A 22,267-nucleotide genomic window follows, 5' to 3' on the forward strand; every position below is an offset into this window, starting at 1 on the left:
AAAGGAACCTAAGGAAACAACGATCAACTCAGGTACTTGTAATCCTATTTTTCTACGTGGTGTTAACTCTAAACTACTGACCTTTTCTGAATGGCAGTTTACACTGTTGTACACTGAAAATGGGACATTAAAAAAGCTGGTCTACTTTGGAGGCAGAAAAATACAGACTAATTAGAGGAGAAGAAAGAATACTAAAAACCTATTTGGGATATTGAGACTTCCACTGAACTACTTTCATTTGTAAGAATAGACTTAGAAAATGTAATTTGCTTTAAAAAGCTAGATTCAACAGAGCTAACAACCTTTACATATTCTACAGAGTTGAGCTTGGGGAAGAGGGCAGGTTTAGGGAAAGGAAGCATAAGTTTAGACAACAAAACCAAGCTAAGGTGATAAACAACAGAGTTTTAGTCAAATTATAACAGGAGAATATTTCCTGGTAGAAATAAATTCCTAAAGAAAGCATTAGAAATTACATGTTTTAAGAAACTTAAAGCCTGGTAAAACTATGAAGAGAATTTTCTGAGGCTAATTTTGCCTGGTTGAGGAATTTGACAGCTTCATTACATACAGCCAATCCAAAACTCATTTGAATTAATCCATCTTCAAAGGTAATGCCATCACTGACATAAGTAGCAGAAATAAACTCCTTATTTTGGGCAAGACCTTTAACCTTCTGAGTCACTTTATTTATGAAGGATAACAATAATAATACTAAGCCCCAAGTTTGTTTTGAATATCAAAAAGACAGTTGTAGAATTACTAAAAAGAGCTTCCTAAACTGCAAAGTACTAGGAAGAACCCAGCCATTTCATTCATAATTAAAACATAAAAATTTTTATTGGGTATCAGCAATACTCCATAATGTAAAGCTAGGAAATTGAATTGGAAGGCTACTATACCAGCGTTCTCAGGAAGTTTGCTAATTTCCATGTTAGTCATTTCTTTAAGTCTTGATTTAGTGTGACCTGTTACTGTATCCTGTGTTCTTCCAAAAAGTATACTGTATTTAACTTTATATCGTCGTTTAGGCTCTCATTCTGTATTTTAAAGGGTAATCTCTTTATAAGTGTTGTATGAAACTGAGGGGAGGAAAGCTCATCTTTCCTGTTTTTTTGTGTGTGTGTATTTTTGTTTGTGCTTAATATTGTGAGCCAAAATATCTCTCCATGCTTACTTCTTTTTTCACACATATTGCAATGTATGTATGCCTGTCAGCACCAACAGCCAAATAAATAATTTTAAAGGAATTAACAACAACCATTTCAAGCCATCTCTTTCTTCAGACAGTAGTTGTAGTGTAATAGAAGGAACATGGAGCTTAAAGTCAGAGGCCCTTAAATGGAACTGGAACCATGAAAGTGTCAGAATTTCTATTTTCTTATTGAAATATGGGAATGCACTTACTTTATGAGGTTATTCTGAAGATTAAATTAGATACATTATTTTTCTAATACAATATTTTCTCGTTTATGTGATCCAAAAACACACAGTGTTTTGGGTTTTTTTCCCATCTCTACAATATAATCAAGACACTGAAGTCTCTCTGAAGTCTTTCTACTCCACAAATAAATTCCACATGGAACTGCTTTTATGTTTTTCTGAACTAGGAATTTTTAAAACTGCCTGAGTCCTAGCTTTGTTTTTATTTTTAAAAATCTCCATTAACCATTTCGTTTATACCCTTTCAAAACTCATTTCCGTGGTTTTTTTGTATTATTTTGTTTTTACTAAAATGTTTGTCTTCCAGCTGAAAAGATATAGGCGTTCTTTGCTTTTATTTGCAGAGTAACAGTAAGATGCTTCCTAAATATAACTGCCTGTGTGATATAGCCATAATAGGCTTCTAGTACAAATCATTCATCCCAGACACAAGCCATAGTTTCAATTATAAACCAATCTAAACTGCATCACTTGGCCTCCTCTGGAATTCAAGATTGTTAATTCAGTTTAAAATAAATGGCCATACCTTTCTGTTCTAGTCTAAGCTAACATTTTTCCTAATTACTGAAACTTTTTCATTTGGCTATTTCATGTATTTGAATATTGAAAAAAATCAATCTCTAGCTTCATGGATTTTTCCTTCAATTTTCTAATGGTGACAGTCTAATTACATATGATGGTGAAAAACAATATATGCTAAATGGAAACCAAGGTATATAGATTCTTGTTCTAGACTTGCCATTGGCATGTTAGACCATATTTCTTTGAGATTCAACTTCTTTTATCTTAAATGAGGTGATAAAACAAAGTTATTTTTGAGGCCTCATACACTGATCACGAGAATTAATTTCCCAAAGGTCACACGTGTATAGAATTATAAGAAAAAGGGAATTAAAAAAATCAGCTGTACCCATAAGTGTGAAATAGACTAAGGAGAAAAAAGGATGTACCTGCAATTTCTTCTAAAGTGTTGGCATGCATGTCCAGCAACACAGTTCCATTCAGAATACAACTTCTCAACTCAAACAAGCTGTGCAGTGATAGAGTAGCCACATAAGGCTTGCTCCACCTTTCCCCTCCATCTTCCACATCTTCTTCAAACTTCAACCACCTATACAAATAAATATTAGAATTTTTTAAAATTTGTAACACGTTCTTATTTCACTACTACCCTGCTATAAAATTATTCTTAAAACAAAGCACATTAAAAGAAGGCCATTCCAAGATGAAAAAAAAGAAAGGGGGGTGAATTTTAGTCATAAGTATAAAACAAATGATTTTACTACCATAAAGACACTGATATTTACGGCAAAAATATTTCCATAGAACATGCATTGCATTCACTTTAAGAGATCTCCCTTCAGGCATTAAATTACCTAATTTTGAATTTTTCCCAAGTTACAAATAAATATTATTATCAGCACATTGAATATTACATTGTAGATGAATGAACCTTTATCCCAACAATAAAAGGTAGAAGTATAAAGCTATTCACATTACTTCTTGGTTTCAAGGATTTCAGAAGTATGTAAAAGCCAGCCCAAGTCATCTGGTTTATTTCATTTTAATTCCATTTAACAAACATTCTTTCTGTCATTGAAAGATATGTTTAAAACAAACAAAAACTCAGTTTTTTTAATTAATCTTTCTAGCACTGAAAAAATATATCAATATAAATGTTTAGTCAGTGGTCACAGGGAATCTGTTGTAGAACTAATAAAGAGAGTACACTACGTGGAAAGATAACGGTGGTTAAAAAATGCAAAAGAAAATGAAAGAGTACTCATTTTTCTTTTAGTGGGAGGTCTTAAAACAATATTTGAATCTCTTGACAATTTTGCCCTTTGATTTTTAGGGAAGCTAGTATAATTTGGGGACTATTCTGTAGGAAAAATACTTATTAGGCCTGTTTGAATGAAATCTAGTGATCGTAGTCACTTCCTAGGGACTAAATCTATGAGAACTGAGCTCAGCCCCCATTCCCTGAGTGTTCCTGCCAGGGCCAGAGAATAGAAGAACCTTGATAACACGGTGCCCAATGGGAGACCACTGCCTTCTTGGAGTGAAATGAGTAGTAATATCTGAGATTGTTTCTAACTAAGATAAATGGAAGGGATAAAGAGAAATCGATGATTTTACTGCTCTGGCACTAGCACTAAATCTCTTATTCTTTTAGGGACTTGCTTTTTAATCTTAGTAGATAACCATATTAATTCCACCATTTCTAATGAAGCCTAGCCTAAATGCCTCTCCTCTCTCCATCCCCCACCATTTTCCTCATATTTTCTCTCCTTGTCACTTTTGCGCTAACTTCCTCTCTCCATGCAATATCACTCAAATTTCCTATCTATATGATATTTTATTGCTGTTTTGTGTAATCACATGATCCAACTCCAACTCCAACAGAGGACATCTTGTATAGTTAAGAACCAGTGTATCGGCCAGCTAAAAAAACTAAGCAAAAGGGCTAGTCAGAAAGATTAGTATGTAGAGTTCCAAGAACGATAAAGACAGCTATGGCTCTGTCCTCAGAGTTCAAGGACGAAAACGTCAGGAAGTAAAAAGGAAACTAGTAGGGAAGAACAGTTATGCCTGCCAAAAATGTACAGGCATATGTTTATGCCTATCATAAGTTTAGAGAATGTTTGAAGGTTGAAAAAACTTACATTTAAGCACAAATCACTGACAGTATCTCTTCAAATGGTGACAATTTTATAGAGTATTTTTGTCTACACAGTTGGGAATTTTTTCATATTAGTGAATCTTAATGATTTTCAGCCCTTTACAGGGCCATAATGCATCACAGATCATGGGATGGTCATTAATACTGCTCACCAACTATAACTAGTTCTCCCTCTCTTCTTAGTAAAGAGTAGGATATCACTACCTGGTTTTCTTTTAACTGGGTGAGGCCACTGTTGACAAAGAATTGTGAGCAGAAATTATCTGTGCCACTTCCAGACTGGAGTTTTTCATTGCTAGGATGAGACCCTCTGGAGCTCTTTTTCCCCTCTGTGGCCACCAGCTATGTTCAAGATGTAGGCAGTTCTATCATCCAGAGTCCCTGAGTAACGACTAGTGCAGTGGTGCAGAGCCTCTACTGATTCATGATGGACATGTATCATGAACCATAAATAAACCTTTGTGACTTTAAGCTTTTGAAATGACAGCATATTTTTCTAGCATAATTTAGCCTATCCTGATACAAATTTTAGCAATTCATACCAGCATCAAGTTCCTAATTAGAATTAATGGTGAGAGTGAATATACTTTTGATAAATATAATAATCTAGTATTTCTTGCCAGGTATAAAAGTAAGGACATGGTAACATTGTGAATGTCAATATCTCCAAGGATCAACCTCTTGACAGACATTTTGAAATGGGATAGTACTGTGGAAAGTGTATTGGACTAGTTGGGAATAAAAAGAAATCTAGGTTTGGGGCCCTACTCTATATCTAAATTGCTGTGTGACCAGGGGAAAGTCTTTCAACTTCTCTGGGCCACAGTTTTCTCATCTGTAAAATGATGAGACAAATTCAACACATTCAAAACTTGTCCAGGATCACCTAGTCACTAACCTTGTCAAACCAGATCAACTCCAACTGTTCTTGTTTTTCTCCAGAGTCTGTGCCCATTTTTTACCATAATACAATTACTTCAGTTGGATTTATGGACTTTTTTAGCTAAGATATCTTATGCTAAAGCCTATAGTGAAAACAACAGATTTAACATTTAATTTTCCTTCTTGTCTGGAACAAATCTCAAGTTGAAAAATGTTCTGTGTTCTCTCCCTCTCATCTTATGTTATCCACAGAAGGTGTACCAAGAGAGTGGATACAACTTTTATTAAATCTTCTGTCACCTTATATACTACTCACATATGACGTGTTTTTTCAGACAAAAAGAATAAAAGAAGGGAGTCTTTACAGCATCACTTATGCTGGTGTTATTTTGACTGAAGAACCTTGTTAGATTTGAAATCTAGTTTCCAGTCTGTTGTGTGGTAAAGAAGAATTAGGGTCATAAAAGGGTGTAATTTTGTTTGGGGGACTATAGATTTCTCTTTTCTGGAGCTCTGGTACTTTCTGTCATCTTTCTATACAGAATTGCTACTAAAATGTTGTATTTAAAATTTTCACTCAAGAAATCCTGAAAAGAGTGTTGATACATTACTAAAAAACCATATTGTTTCTTAATTACTTAAGTATAAATCTATAGTCTGACCCATACAATAATATTGTTTGTAAGTTGTAATAACGCTAATAATAAATTCATTTTTAAATATCCATGGGCTTCTTGATCTACGCAAAATGATCCAACCCCTTCTTCTAAGGGAATTTATAGTTAAATTTTAATTACAGATAACAGTGAAAATAATTAAATAAGTAAAGAAGCATCTACATCATTTTATCTTGGTTCCTTTGAAAGGGAATATTTAGATTAAGAATCTTGAGAAGATATGGGGGGGCGGTGTACGTGTGTTTGTGTGTGTGTAAAAACCAGCACCATAATCAAGATACAAAACTGTTCCATCACCACAAATGAGCTTCCTTTATATTCCCAATCTTCACCCTGTTTCTTTCCCCAGGTAATCATTAATCTGTTCTTCATCACTATAGTTTTGTCATTTTGAGGATGTTATGTAAGTGGAATCATATAGTTTGCAACTTTTTGAGATAGACATTTTCTCACTAAAACACAACGTCCTTGAGATCCATCCAAGTTGTTGTATATATCAATAGTTTGTTCCTTTCTATTGTTGAAAAGTATTCCACTGTATGGATGTACCAAAGTTTATTTAACCATTCACCCATTGAAGGATATATGAGTTGTTTATAGGTTTTTGCGATTACAAATGAAGCTGCTATGAACATTCATGTAGAGGTTTTGTGTGAACATAAGTTTTCATTTCTCTAGGATAAATGCCCAAGACTGTGATTGCTGAGTCATATTTACTAATGCATGCTTAGTTTTATAAGAAACTATCAAACTGTTTTCTAGAGCAGTCCTACCATTTTACATTCACACCAGCAATAGCTGAGAGATCCAGTGTCTCTATATCTTCACCAGCATTTGCTATTATGACTTTTTTTTTTACTTTAGTTATTCTATTAGGTGTGCAGTTGTATCTCATAGGGGTTTTAATTTACATTTCCCTAATGACTAATGATGTTGAACACCATTTTATGTGTTTATATGCCATGTGTATCTCTTCTTTGAAAGGCCTTTTTTTGGCCCATTTTTCCAATTGATTTGTTTTCATACTGTTGAACATTTAGAGTTCTTTACATATTCTAGATATAATATTTTTGTCAAATATATGGTTTCCGAATATTTTCTCCCTGTCTGTAGTTTGTCTTCATCCTCTAACAGGATTTTTCACAGCAAAAAGTTTTTAATTCTGGTGAAGCCCAATTTAAGAATATTTTCTTTTCTTCTTTTATTCAAAAGATTGTGCTTTTGGTATCATGCCTAAAAACTCATCTTCTAGCCCTAGGTCCTGAAGATTTTCTCTTATGTTTTCTCTAACAGTTGTACAGCTTTATGTTTTAGATTTATGATTAATTTTGAATTAATTTTTGTATACACTGTGAAGTTTAGATTGAAGTTAATATTTTTTACCTCTATGTAGCTCTCTAATTGTTCCAGTACCATTTGTTGAAAAGACAATTCTTCCTTCACCTTTGTCAAAAATCAGTTAGCTGCACTTGGGTTAGTTTTTCTTAGTTCTCTATTCTGTTCCATTGAACTACTTGTCTATCTGAGAAGACATTTTAAAAACAAAAACTCCTTCCTTTAGAATAATTTCTTTCAAACTGGGGGCTTGATCTTTTAGACCAAGAATGGAGACTCTTGTGAGTTCCAAGCAGTTTGGATGGCCAAATATAAGTTATATGCATGGATGGTTTGATATAAGCATAGGTTTTATGAGTATTACAGGAGGAAACATAAGATACTTTCCATAAAAAGGAACCCACAAGTTACAAATATCAAGTTACTAAACATTTCAAGATTCAGTGTTTTATGCCAACTCCAGAATGATGCCAAAAGCTTTAAAAGATATTTAAATGAATATATTTTAAAGATACATAAGTATATCTCTCTTTTCTGTTTTTCATTCCATTTCATACTCCAAAGATAGAAATTAGCAGGTCTAAGAACACAACAAATCCTGTTTTAAGATTTGTAGTCACTGAATATACTGTCAGTTACAAAATGCCTGGTTGCAGTTAATGACCTAAAGTGCTGCAATTTATTCCAGTTTTCAAATAAACTCAGCTGACATTTGTTTGAATAGCAAACCAAAGCAAACAAGAGTCTCACAGGCATGAATGAGATGTGACGGACAATGAAAAAAAAAGAAATTGTAGGCCAACTGCATGACATTTTCTATGGGGGAGGGGTGGATTTAAACTCTGTTGAGATTATTTTCATTTCCTTCAGTATGTCTGTGTCTGTTTTCATCCATAATTAACACATTGGAATCTCTTTCTACTAAGCAGCAACAACATAAAATAGGTGTTTCCTGAATTCTTTGAGGATTAAGTTGATGATAATCTCCTCTACAATACTCATATTAGAAATCTACAAAATAAAATTCTTCTGCAAATTAGAGATAGATGATTTCTATAGAATTTAACTCTTTCTGTTTATTTTATTCTCACTAATTTAGTTTAACTTTTCTAATAATTTTTATTCTCTGATTCTACCCAAAAAGGGAGTAAAGGAGTTACCATATCATCCAAAATGATAGTCTTGGGGGAAGTCATGAATTCTCAAGAGAAAACATCCTTTTTGGGTAGAGTTAAGGATATGGAGGGTGAAGGGGGAACATGGTTAGAGTGGGGGCTAGAGATTAACATATGTAATCATAAAGTACCTATTTCAAGAGGAAAGGGGTATTAAAATGTATCCACACTTAGAGTTTATTGACATTAGCTGTTCTTAATTCATATTATTTTCACACCTCACATTGCACTGAAAAATCCTGATGACTTGACCCTTTACCAATTTTAAATATCAAATACCTTCACATCATCAATAAAATTGTTTTGATGTAAAAATCTTTTTCCACATTACCAAGTATGTATCAGAGGCCTAACTGCTATCCCTTTCTTTGCCTCTGCTGAGCTCATTTGTGGGAAGCATTTTTAAAGGGCAACCACAGTGAGTCAAGCATGTTGTCTCCACAACTGCACAGCTGTGGTATCTTTGGGTATTTTTCTATTTATAACATTATGTGTTATTTATAAGCAGGACATTGTAATTGTGTTGATTTCATTAGCTCTGTCATATGCCTTCCTCTAGGGTTTTTTAAAAGGGAACAGCTGTTTTTCACAAACATTTATTAAATAATTATTATTCAAAAATTTAGCTTCAAAACCTAAAACTTTGCTTAAGTTTTACTTGGCAACAACAGTGGGCATGAATTATTCAAGATGTGATATGTGGCAGGTGCAATGTGCTGATAAAATATCCTTTTTATTTCTACTATTAGGGTAGAAAATTATTAATCCCCCTGGAATACTAATCAAAAGAAAGAAGTACTTCAAATGGTTATGATTTATTAGAATTAAATTGTATTTGAAAAATCAGATGGAGTCATGAATTAACTAAACTTAGTTTTGTTAGATGAACTAGGGCATCAAGAACAAAATTACTTCCACCACTTTAAAACCTACTCCATTTCTTTTTTTTTTTTTTTTTTTTTTCTCAGTACGCGGGCCTCTCACTGTTGTGGCCTCTCCCGTTGCGGAGCACAGGCTCCGGACGCGCAGGCTCAGCGGTCATGGCTCACGGGCCCAGCCCCTCCGCGTCATGTGGGATCTTCCCGGACCGGGGCACGAACCCGCGTCCCCTGCATCGGCAGACGGACTCTCAACCACGGCGCCACCAGGGAAGCCCCCTACTCCATTTCTAAGTCCTCAGTAAACACGTTCTGTTCTTCCCTGACGTGTTGTGTCTCAGCCAAAATTCATCTACTCTCCTCTTCAATGTCTGTTACTATTTTGATTGTTCATCAGATGTCTCCCAAGCCTCAAATACCTGCACCGTGCATAAGGTTCCAGAAGCAGGGCTAAGAACACAGGTCCTATCTAACAACATTAGAGAATATTAATAAGTAACTGGGTCATCTCTCTCATTCTTTATAAATAAACAGCAACATATTTTGATGGCTTAGGATAAACATGTTGTTCAGGTTAATCCATTAGAGCATGATAAAATTCTACCTGCTCCATTGTGACAAGAAAAGAGTTAGATTCTAGCATTGCTCTGCTATCTCCTAGCTTGATGAGAGTGGGAAAGTTACAAGGAAGTTACTGCTTAAAAGGAATAGATCACCATTTGATCTGGAAGGTCATTTTCATAATAAGGGAGTTTTCATAATAAGGTCATTTTCATAATAAGGGAGTTACTCCTGTCAAAATGCATATTCCAATCTTACTTCTCAGCTCTATTCTGAGGGATGAGAGTGAAGAAAGAAATGCTTCCAAAAAGTACTTCTCAGCAATTGATTAAAGAGATTCTAACCAGAGCTGTATAGTCATCATAACCACCAGATCTCCTTCCTTCAAGTCAGCCAGGAACACCTGTTTCTTAGAACCAGCTGAGGACAGATGCCTCTAGCCTTAAACAGGGAGGTTTGCACTTCAAATTCCTTATCAACAACTCTTTAATCATGAAAGAGCAAAACGTATAACACTAATTGGTGGAGAATATTATCATATATTGTTTTTCTGTCATCAAAGAAGATGAGCACACATATTATATCCTTGAAAATAATACTTGGTTTTTGATGCAGTTGGAAGAAAAAAATTAGGTAGATGGTTCTTAATCTCAAAATTTGCCAGGTCATATAAAAGCTGTTTCAAATTTAGTTCTATATTTAAAATATTATAATAGCATCAGAAAGAATTTAATTTATGTAGTTTTTTCATTAAAAAAGGTAATTCACACAGAATAACATACCACCAGTTTAAGGCATTAAAAAACACAAGTAAAAAAATGAATGACTTGAAATAAAACAGGTAAAGGAAATGAACAGTTAGTTCTCAGGAAAAAATTAAAAACATATGAAAAAATGTTCAATCTCACTAATAATTAGAGAAATACAAATTACAGCACTGAGATTTATTTTGCATCTACAAAATTAGCCGAAATTTTTACAAGTTTGATGATTTTGTGTGGCAAAGGTTTGGGGGAAATAAGCATTCTCGTACATTGTTGAGGGAAGTATAAATTACCAAAACATTTTATGAAGGCAATTTTGCAAAATCTATAAAAGTAAAAAAAAGTTTGCTCTCTTTGACACATAAATTCCACTGCTAAAAATTCATCCTACATGAATACCTACAAAATAATCCCAAAATATATGTGTAAATGATTATTGCAGCAATGTTTACAGCAAAAAAACCCACAAAGCAATCTAAATCCCTATCAAGACTGGCTAAATAAATGAAAGTTCATCCATAACTAAATGTGATGCAGTCATTAAAGAGATTAAAAAGATTGAGTAATCTGTATTGATAATATGGAAAATGATCCAAATATATTAAATGAAAAAAGCAAGGCATGAATGCAGTATGTAATACCTCTTATGTAAATATAAAAAGGGCATACATTTACATGCAGATCTAGGCATTAAAATTTTTATGAAAAGATGTACAAGAAGCAATTAATAGTGTTTACCTTTGAGGAGAAGTACTATGAACAAGAGTAGAGCAATGTTCTTGCTTTTTTACCTTTCTATGATTTTTGAATTTTAAATATCAGCAGTTAATTTTTTTAATGTTAACAGAGATGAACTAGGTGAAAGCCATTTTTATCTTCTTCTATTTACTTTTAGTATATTTTAAATAAAAGAGAGCTACAAAGACCACTTAAATTATATCAAACAAGAATTAACCAAGCCAGTATTATTTATAATATTATCATGATTGAACATTTAATTCCACACTACCTCTGGCTAGAGTTAAGGCAATGATTAAATGCTAGACCTGAGACTCTATTCCTAAGGTCTACTGAATCTACATTTCAACAAGATCCCTGGTGATATGTATTCACACTAAAATTTCGGAAGCAGCAGGTAAAAGACAACCCTAGGCGTGCCCACAGTTCCTAGTGCACACCTGTATCACAGCATTCATTATACAGTACTTACAACTTTGTTTACTTATCTAAATCCCGCATTAGAGGTGAGGTTGTTAAAAGCAAGATCTAAGGTGTTTTTTTCTTTTTCTTTTTTTCTAGTTTTTGGTGTGGCTTGTGGGATCTTAGTTCCTCAACCAGGGATTGAACTCGGGCTCTCGACAGTGAAAGCACAGTCCTAACCACTGGACTGCCAGGGAACTCCCTAAGACTTTTGTTGTTGTTGTTCTACATTCATTGCACCTGGCACACAATAGACCATAAATGTTTGTTAAATAAATGAGTAAATAAGCAAGAAAGGATGACAGCAATTCATCAATTACATGGCAATATGGAAATATTAATTACAAATGACAGAAAAAGTAATTTCTTAAAAATTATTTTTAAAAACCACTATGTTTAAATGTATATATATCCTAGAAACACATTACAAAATATTTTTACCCTCAACAAATAGTAAATAAATTCAGGACACCAACTAAAGTCTCTTATAATGTTTGCCCTTTCTTTTAAAAAGTCCCATATAATATCACCAGCTGGGGCACAACCTAGCAGTTGAAAAGATAGAAATAAATTACTGTTAGATATCTACTGTTTTCCTGATGACACGCAAATTATGCTACTGTTTAAGACTGTGGCTGCTGCTGGCTCTGCATCACTGTTTACTATAATTACAGCCTTCAGGTTTCATCCTGACCCATATCCCATTATAGGATATGCCCAGGCCAGATAAGCAATTTCAGAAACCAGTAGCACTGATGGATGTTTGCAAAATTGTGGCATTAGATATCTCTCTTTCTAATAGCATGAAAATTCTTTAGTATACCTTCATCCTTCAACAAAAAAATCCTCACCTGGCTGTTTCTCGCCATTCAGCATCCTCACCTTCACGCCAGCAAATCTCATCCAGTTCCGTAAAAAGGTCATGAGGAATGTGTTCCTCATCATCATCCTCAGTTCCAAGAATAAACTGTACCCGCTGTGATGGGGTGTCTATGGAAATCAGAGACATGAACATGCATTATCATGACTTGGAGCTTGAAATGTCCCGGTCACCGCCTTCAACACCACTCCAAACTCACATCTCCCCTGCCCCCCACACTGCAGCAGGCAGCCAGAGTAGACTTGGGAAATTAAGACTAAATTTGGCATTATATTAAGTCTAGTATAATGCGGGATCATAAATATGTAAAATGTAAATATGTAATGTATCTATATTATCAAAGATAAAATCAAATGTGATGATTATTTTGGATTACATATAACATCATGGAAACTATTTCTACATCTCTCTTATACACACACACATTTTCTTTCATCACATATGCTACATTTTATGGTAATATTCATAAGAGTAGACTATGATAAAATTCACTTATACTAAAACTGTGCTGAATATAATTCACCAAAGAACTCCCTTGTGATGTTTCTTTGTAGTCACAACCTTATCCCTCTCCTAACCCCTGGCAACCACTAATCTGGTCCCTACTGCTATAGTTTTGCCTTTTCCACAATGCCATATAAATGGAAACATACAATGTATAGTTTTTTGAGACTGTTGTTATTCACTTATCATAATGCCTTTGAGATTTTGAGATTTATCTGCGTCACTGAATGTATCAGTAATTCCTTCTTTTTATTGCTGAGTAATAGTCCATTGCAGGAATGTACCATAGTTTTCTTATCCATTCATTTACTGAAGGGTATTTAGTTTACAATTTTTTCAATTATGAACAGAAGTGCTATAAGTATTCTTGTACAGGTTTTTGTGTGAACATAAGTTTTTATTCTCTAGGGCAAATACCTAGGAGTAGAATTGCTGGGTTACCTGGTAAATGTGTTATTCAATCAATACATTTGTGATGAAAATTATAAAACTTTATTGAATGATGTAAAAGTAGACCTAAATAAATGAGTAAGTTTATATTAATGGGAAAGCCCAATAGTGGAAAACCATCTTATAAATTCAATGTTATTCCAATAAAACATTTGGTATTTTCAAACATTTTTTAAAACACAAAAGAATGAGTAAATCAGTAACAAGCAACAGTGATTACTGAAATCTATAATATTAAATACTTTGTGAAAATAAACCAATTAATCAGTAACTTAAAGGGTTAGGTTATAATTAAGTCACGACTGAGGATTTCAGAAGTCAAAAGTGAAAAATATACATATTACATAAAACGTAATATAGTGTCATACTTTCTGTTCAATATATGTTTGTGATGGGGCCCTAGCCTCTTCCTATGTTATTAGCCTTACCTTCTGCCACTCTTACCCTTGCAATTCCATTCTGAGTACCTTAGCCTTCTTTCAGATTTTTAAAAATACTATGCTCCTTCCCACTTCAGGACCATCGCACATACTGTTTCCTCTAGATCTCCCATATATCTTTCAGCATCTACTTCACTGTAATATGCTTCAGCAAGCCTACCTAATCAGCCTCATAAAACACAAACACACATATAAGCACACTCGTATGCAATAATTAAGTCAGGCACCTGTTATCTTAACTCATAGCACTCTATACTTCTCCTTGCTATACTTACCTCAATTGTCATTTAAAATTTACTGTTCAATAACAAATTAAATACTTTAAATAGAAAATATTTCCAGCTGCCAGAATTAGTCTCTTAGAAGGAATTAGGATCTAGTTCCTAAAGAAGAAATTATGCATGCAAAAATACTTTTCAAATTATAAAGCATTATATAAATATTATTAATGATGACTGATGCTGATGCTAGTGGTAGTGGGGATGGTTACAATGAAAATATAGGCCTGTCAAATAGAGAGGTTTAGAATTAAAGCGCAGAGAATGAGAAAATAACAGTGCCGTTAATTAAAAGAGGGTTGTAACATGGGTAAGCCTTGAAGGCACTAAGTGAAATAAGACAGCGAAAGGTAAATACTATATGACCTCACTTACATGTGGAATCTAAAAAAAAAAAAAAAGACAAGATGAAACAAAACAATAAAACAAAACAAAAACACCGAACTCATGGAAAAAGGGATCAGATTTGTGCTTACCAGCTTTGGCGGGGGAGGGGGGCAGGGAACTGGAGGAAAATGGTCAAAAGGTATAAACTTCTAGTTATAAGATAAGTAAGTACTAGGGATGTAATGTACAACATAATGACTATAGTTAACACTGCTGTATGATATATAGGAAAGTTGTGAGTAGATCCTAAGAGTACTCATCTCAAGGAGACATTTTTTTCTTTTCTTTTTATTGTATCTATATGAGATGATGAATGTTAACTAAACCTATCATGGCAGTCATTTCACAACATATGTAAAGCAAACCATCATGCCATACACCTTAAACTTATACAGTGAGGTATGTCAATTATTTTTCAATAAAACTCGGGGAAAAAAAGGCTTGTCAGAATGAGGAGCCAGTATTGTAGGCTGAGCACAAGAGGCATCTTTTAGATATGCTGAGTTTCGGGTGATTATGGTTCAAACATATAAAGATGGTCACAGGAAAGGTGGATATTTGATTCTGGAAAAGACGACAGGGTCAGAGGTAAAGACAAGGGTTGCATTTAACTAGAGAAGTCATTTGATTACAATGGATGAGGACTCAAAAATGAAAGAATAGAGAAGACTCAGCAGCAGGGGAATAATAAGGTTTAAGATTTAGGATAAGGAAGAGTTAAAAAAATCAGAAGAGGGGCTTCCCTGGTGGCGCAGTGGTTGAGAGTCCGCCTGACGATGCAGGGGACACGGGTTCGTGCCCCGGTCCGGGAAGATCCCACATGCCGCGGAGAGGCTGGGCCCGTGAGCCATGGCCGCTGAGCCTGCGCGTCCGGAGCCTGTGCTCCGCAACGGGAGAGGCCACAACAGTGAGAGGCCCGCGTATTGCAAAAAAAAAAAAAAAGTCAAAAGAGGATTAGGTAGATATGTAAAAGAATTTATACATTAAACAAATATATAATGAGCACCTTCCATTGGTCAGGTGAATTAGACAGATATAAACAGAAAAAAACCCTCTGCCCATATAAAGCTTACATCTGATGAGAGAGTAGTACAACAGTGGTCAAGGTAGAAAAGGATTTCAAGAAGATTAAGAAGTCAATAATGTCAGATGCTGTAGAATCAATGAGGAGAACTAGGTGTAACAGGATTTGGACAGCTTAATGTTCAATAGCACTGGAATGTCAAAGACCATATATTACTTTTACAATCAGAAAAAAAACAAACTATCAATATTTCTTTTGGAATACAGACCATGTTTTCAACAAATGGTTAGTTAAAATCAAACTTACAAAGTTATCTGAGGAAAGCCACTAATAGAATCATAACTGGAAATAAGCAAGTTCCTTTGCAAACTTTCATCTTTTCATTGTTAGCTATGTTACTCCTACTGCTTTAATTACTCACATATTAATTAACCAGGGTCTTAAATACGTTTTTCCTAATAATCAGTGAAAATACTCTCCTTTCTGTAGACCCTGTCCAAAAGTTCTCTATTTTTCAGGCCCTTTCTGGAGAATGGTCAAAAATATGCTGAGAAATATACTTCTTATAACAACAGAACAAGTATAATGACAGAAGTGAATTGGAAAATTCCCTTTTACATATATGATCTTACTGTCATGAAAACCACAGGCTTCATACACAATGACATTTAGATCAAGAAAGCAGATTCATTAGATGTTTACCATTTTGCATTTCTGAATTATAGGTGCTTTTCTTCTTTATCCTTGTTATATTTCAGATAAATCAATATTTAGATTATCTTCTGAAATCATGAAATGATGACAAGTTTAATGTTCCAAGTTGATGTCTCCAGGCTCTTTGCAGCTCAGTATTATTTTCCATCTTCATTTGAACTTTAAAATTTTGCTCATGTTATTTGAATGTCCTACATAATCTATTCGTTTGGATTCCTATATTTTAATTCATTTTATAATTGAAATAATATATTTATTATTAATGCCAATTAGTCTATTTTGTTATGGATTGATAAAAAGAACATTTCAGCTGAAGCATTAAGAACCAACAGGCATTCCTCTCCAAAGGGGACGTGAGACTACATGCAGAACTTACAAACTATGTTCCTAAAAACCTAGTTATTTAACTCTAACTCTTTACCCATGCTAAGGCTATAAAGAGATCATAAGTTGAAAATAGCAGACACATTCTGGAAAGAATTTCTTCAAAGAAAGCTGTAATGTGAGTCCCAAGTTTCCTTAATCCCTTACAAAAGGAGGGGAGTAGTCTGTCCGCCTCTCCCTCAAGACAACTGAGTAGTGCTCTAGGGCATCATGAATTTAACATGTCTCCCCGCAGTGGACTGGGGTATGATTCCTCCCTGAGAAACAAAGTCTGCCTAGCTGCTGATGGCTGAGATTGCTGCTGTGAATAACATGCACTCCAGAATTCACCAGGGTAATGAGTGTGTGCATGTTTTCTGTGAATCATATCTGAGCTGCACCTATGAGACAGAGAGAGTCGGAGAGAAGCAGAGAGACAGAGAGAGAGAGAGAATATGCAAGATAGAGAGAATGTGGAATGTGGGGTCATCTTAGATGCTGTCCAAGAGGCTGCCATGGAGCAATTACAAGACTTTAGCAGGGGGAATCTACCACTATAGCCGAATATCTGGGGGATAAGTAATAAGGCAGAAAAGAGTGCAGGTAAAAGAAAATGAGTCAATTTAAATTCTTGCTATGCCTAGAGAGTATGACATCAGCTTGTAAGACTACCAGCTAAGTAACAGCTTTCCTGCCCGATTCCACTTAGTTCTTTTCATTTCCTATGCTCCAGATCTGAATGGATCAGAAACTAGAGTTAGAAAGATGATGGAGCATCTGGAAGAAGGAGAAGAAGTTCAAGGTAGGAGGGGAAAAAAACAACTACATTCTCTGTTCTCAACTGGAGCAAACCTGGGCAAGAGAGGGAGGCAAAAGGCCTTACAGTTAAAGCAAGTTCAAAGTTTTCACTATTACATGAGACTAAATATTTTAATTACTTATTAGAGGACTTCAAGTTACCTACGAGTGACTAGAAAGGCTGGAGAACCCATCAGAGTTTTCATTCAGGGCAGAATAACAATTAGATCCACTGAGTAACTACAAAGGGATGGTACAAGCCAGAATAGAGTTACTTTATAATTAAATCCCACAAGTAGTGTTCAGTCAATATAAAAGTTACAAGAATCCTAGAAATGATCATAGTTCTTTCATATTCATAAATGAGTCCTTCAAACTCAAAACTAACAACCTGATCAAAAAATGGGCCAAAGATTTTAACAGGCAACTCACCAAAGAAGATATACAGATGACAAATAAGCATATGAAAAGATGCTCCACATCATATATTACCAGGGAAATGCAGATTAAAACAATGAGATACCATTATGCACCTATTAAAATGTCCCAAATCCAGAACACTAACCACACCAAATGCTGGCAAGGATGTGAAACAACAGGAACGCTCTTTCACTGCTGTTGGGAACGCAAAATGGTATAACTCCTTTGGAAGACAGCTTAGCAGTCTCTTACAAAACTAAACATACTTTTACTATATGGTAGAGCATTGCACTCCTTGGTATTTACCAAAAGGAGTTGAAACTTATGCCCACCAAAAGACCCTGCACACAGATGTTTATAGCAGCTTTATTCATAGTTGCCAAAACTAGGAAGAAGCCAAAATGTCCTTCAGTAGGTGAATGGACAAATCTATTATGATTCACACAGACAATAAAATATTATTCAATGCTAAAAAGAGACAGTAAGCCATGAAAAGACATGGAGAAATCTTAAATGTATATTAGTAAGTGAAAGGAGCTGATCTAAAAAGGCTACATACTGTATGATTTCAACTATATGAAATTCTGGAGAACTACGGAGAGAGTAAAAAGATCAGTGGTTGCTGGGGGTGGTAGTGGAATGAATAGGCTGAGAACAAAGGATTTTAAATACTCTGTATGATATTAGAATGACAGATATATGTCATTATACATTTGTCCAAACCCACAGAACATACAACACCAAGAGTGAGCCCTAAGGTAAACTATGGTTTTGTGCATGATTATGATGTGTCCATGTAAGTTCATCCTTGGTAAAAGAATGTACCATTCTGAGTGACGTTAATAATGGGGGTGGCTGTACCTGTGTGGAGCCAAGGAGTATATGGGAAACCTCTGTACCTTCCTGTCGATTTTCATGTAAACCTAAAACTGCTCTAAAAAATAAAGGCTTTTTTTTAACATCTTTATTGGAGTATAATTGCTTTACAATGGTGTGTTAGTTTCTGCTGTATAACAAAGTGAATCAGCTATACGTATACATATATCCCCATATCCCCTTCCTCTTGCGTCTCTCTCTCACCCTCCCTATCCCACCCCTCTAGGTGGTCACAAAGCACAGAGCTGATCTCCCTGTGCTATGCAGCTGCTTCCCACTAGCTAGCTATTTTACATTTGGTAGTGTATGTATGTCCATGCCACTCTCTCACTTTGTCCCAGCTTACCCTTCCACCTCCCCGTGTCCTCAAGTCCATTCTCTACGTCTGCATCTTTATTCCTGTCCTGACCCTAGGTTCTTCAGAACCATTTTTCTTAGATTCCATATATATGCGCTAGCATACAGTATTTGTTTCTCTCCTTCTGACTTAACTTCACTCTGTATGACAGTCTCTAGGTCCATCCACCTCACTACAAATAACTCAGTTTGATTTCTTTTTATGACTGAGTGATACTCCATTGTATATATGTGCCACATCTTCTTTATCCATTCATCTGTCAATGGACACTTAGGTTGCTTCCGTGGCCTGCCTATTGTAAACAGAGCTGCAATGAACATTGTGGTACATGACTCTTTTTGAATTATGGTTTCTCAGGGTATATGCCCAGTAGTGGCATTGCTGGGTCATATGGTAGTTCTATTTTTAGTTTTTTAAGGAACCTCCATACGGTTCTCCATAATGGCTGTATCAATTTGCATTCCTACCAACAGTGCAAGAGGGTTCCCTCAAACACCAGCATTTCTTGTTTGCAAATTTTTTGATGATGGCCATTCTGACCAGTGTGAGGTAATACCTCATTGTAGTTTGGGTTTGCATTTCTCTAATGAGTACTATTGTTGAGCATCCTTTCATGTGTTTGTTGGCAATCTGTATATCTTCTTTGGAGAAATGTCTATTTAGGTCTTCTGCCCATTTTGGGATTGGGTTGTTTGTTTTTTAGATATTGAGCTGCATAAACTGCTTGTATATTTTGGAGATTAATCCTTTGTCAGTTGCTTCATTTGCAAATATTTTCTCCCATTCTGAGGGCTGTCTTTTCATCTTGTTTATGATTTCTTTTGCTGTGTAAAAGCTTTCAAGTTTCATTAGGTCCCATTTGTTTATTTTTGCTTTTATTTCCATTTCTCTAAGAGGTGGGTGGAAAAGGCTCTTGCTGTGATTTATGTCATAGAAGGTTCTGCCTATGTTTTCCTCTACAAGGTTTATAGTGTCTGGCCTTACATTTAGGTCTTTAATCCACTCTGAGTTTATTTTTGTGTACAGTGTTAGGGAGTGTTCTAATTTCATTATTTTACATGTAGCTGTCCAGTTTTCCCAGCACCACTTATTGAAGAGGCTGTCTTTTCTCCATTGTATATTCTTGCCTCCTTTATCAAAGATAAGGTGGCCACATGTGCGTGGGTTTATCTCTGGGCCAAAAAATAAAGTCTTAAAATACAGGGCATCCCAGTTTTTAAATTGTTTAATTGTTCCCACCAATGTGCAGCACTATATCTTATATATGATTACATATATTCAAGAAATTATAAGAAAGGAAAAAGAAACTACTTTTATATAGCATATTTGCTGCAGGCATTAGTAAAGCATTTCCTTTTAAGAATGTTAATATATGAGACATGGTTTATTGCCAAATATTTTAAGAAATTTGTCAAACTAAATTTTATAGCAAAACGAATAAGAATTGAGTCAATAGCCAAGTCTCCTGCTTAACAACCTCTTCAAAAGAATATGCCAATTTCCTAGATGTAACATGAATGTTGATTTTGAAATGAGACTGATGGATTTCCATAAATATCAAATGTGCTTAAGGAAATCACAGTGCAGCATATACATTTATGATTTAATTTATCTGAAATAAGAAGCTAGTATTATATTTTTCCTAAAAGTATACTATCTGGATTATAGTAATATATACTAAACCAAATCACATCAGAGTCAAAAGAAATGCTTCTTGACAGCCTGTTACCTCTGTGGCTGGTTCTTCTGGACCAAAAAAAATAAAAAAATAAAAAATAAATAAAGTCAGTGCTTCAAACAGCCGTAAAAAAGAGCATAAGTTGTAATTTTAGAGTTACACTAAGAAATCAATTAAATTTTTCTATTAGACCTACCCAGTGTGACCAGACATAGAAGTTTTGTGTTTCATGACAGCCTATTCTAACAACTCACTCACTTCTCAGAAACCAATCCCAGAGTAGCCATGCCTCAACATTGGTATTGTTTCTCATTCTTTTTTTTTTTTTTTTTTTGCAGTACGCGGGCCTCTCACTGTTGTGGCCTCTCCCGTTGCGGAGCACAGGCTCCGGACGCACAGGCCCAGCAGCCCAGCGCTCCGCGGCACGTGGGATCCTCCCGGATCAGGGCACGAACCCGCGTCCCCTGCATCGGCAGGCGGACTCTCAACCACTGCACCACCAGGGAAGCCCGTGTTTCTCATTCTTTTGAAACAATTTCTCTCATCACTGTTTTCAATGACTTATTTCAGTTTACTCTGTATCAGTAATCTGGGTATCTATAACACTTACCATGCATCCAACCCCCCAAACTCAAGTACTATGTGCAGGAAGCTTGCATTTAAGACTTATTAGTATTTCCCCTAATAAAGCATGAGGATCACTCATCACAACATAGTCATTAAATAAACATGAGGAAATAAGACCCTCATAGTTACGAATAAAGAGGATTTGAAAGTCTGAGGTAGGGCATCATATGTTTAAAAGACTTCTCGAAGACACAATGATAACAGCATAGGAAATAATAATTTATTAACGTAGGATAATCTATTCATGGACAAGAGGTATTGTATTTGGTTTTTAAACAACATATGACTCCATGTATCTGGCTTTTCATTCTTTAGAGTAGAAATGATTTTATAGGTATTAGGTTATGCTCACAAAGTCTTTTTATGATCATCCCATCAACATACTTTTAATGTCTTAAAGAGAGGCTCAGATTATGTTTCAATACAGCAAATATTCAAAATGTGTTATTCAATGACTTTTTAAATATCTATGCAACTTAAAATTGTATGACATAAATCATGTAAATTATAGTAATATCACAATCAGAAAGAATTTTTCTAAGCATAAATATTTCTCCTATTTTGATAGGTATTTTACTTACTTTTAAGATAGCCACTGAAAACATAGATCATTGTAATACAAACTGTAGCTAAGACTATGATAGATTAAGATAAGGTTCTGTTTCTGTATTTAGTAAAATATATAATGGAAATAAATTACAGCATGGAGAAAGCTGTACTAGGGAATAAGGGTCTCAGCCTCTTAGTACCTCTTCTGGAATTTGTAGATACAACAAAAGACACCATTAAAAGAGTGAAAAGATAAGCCACAGGGCTTCCCTGGTGGCGCAGTGGTTGGGAGTCCGCCTGCCGATGCAGGGGACGCGGGTTTG

At 35.0% G+C, this 22,267-nt stretch overlaps 1 protein-coding gene across 9 annotated transcripts in view; it reads right to left on the reverse strand.

Annotated features, from left to right (window-relative positions):
* The window catches only part of SLC4A10 (solute carrier family 4 member 10), a 312,417-nt gene that overhangs the window by 131,569 nt on the left and 158,581 nt on the right, over positions 1–22,267 (reverse strand). For all 9 annotated transcript variants that reach the window (XM_030852613.2, XM_030852628.2, XM_060302361.1 and 6 more), the window contains exons 4-5: positions 12,450–12,588; positions 2,394–2,554 (exon numbers count right to left, since the gene is read on the reverse strand). In XM_030852613.2, the coding sequence (XP_030708473.1) occupies positions 2,394–2,554; positions 12,450–12,588 (300 nt within the window). The remainder of the gene's footprint in view (positions 1–2,393; positions 2,555–12,449; positions 12,589–22,267) is intronic.

This window comes from Globicephala melas, chromosome 7 (assembly GCF_963455315.2).
Source record: "Globicephala melas chromosome 7, mGloMel1.2, whole genome shotgun sequence".
Classification (NCBI taxonomy): Eukaryota; Metazoa; Chordata; class Mammalia; order Artiodactyla; family Delphinidae; genus Globicephala; species Globicephala melas.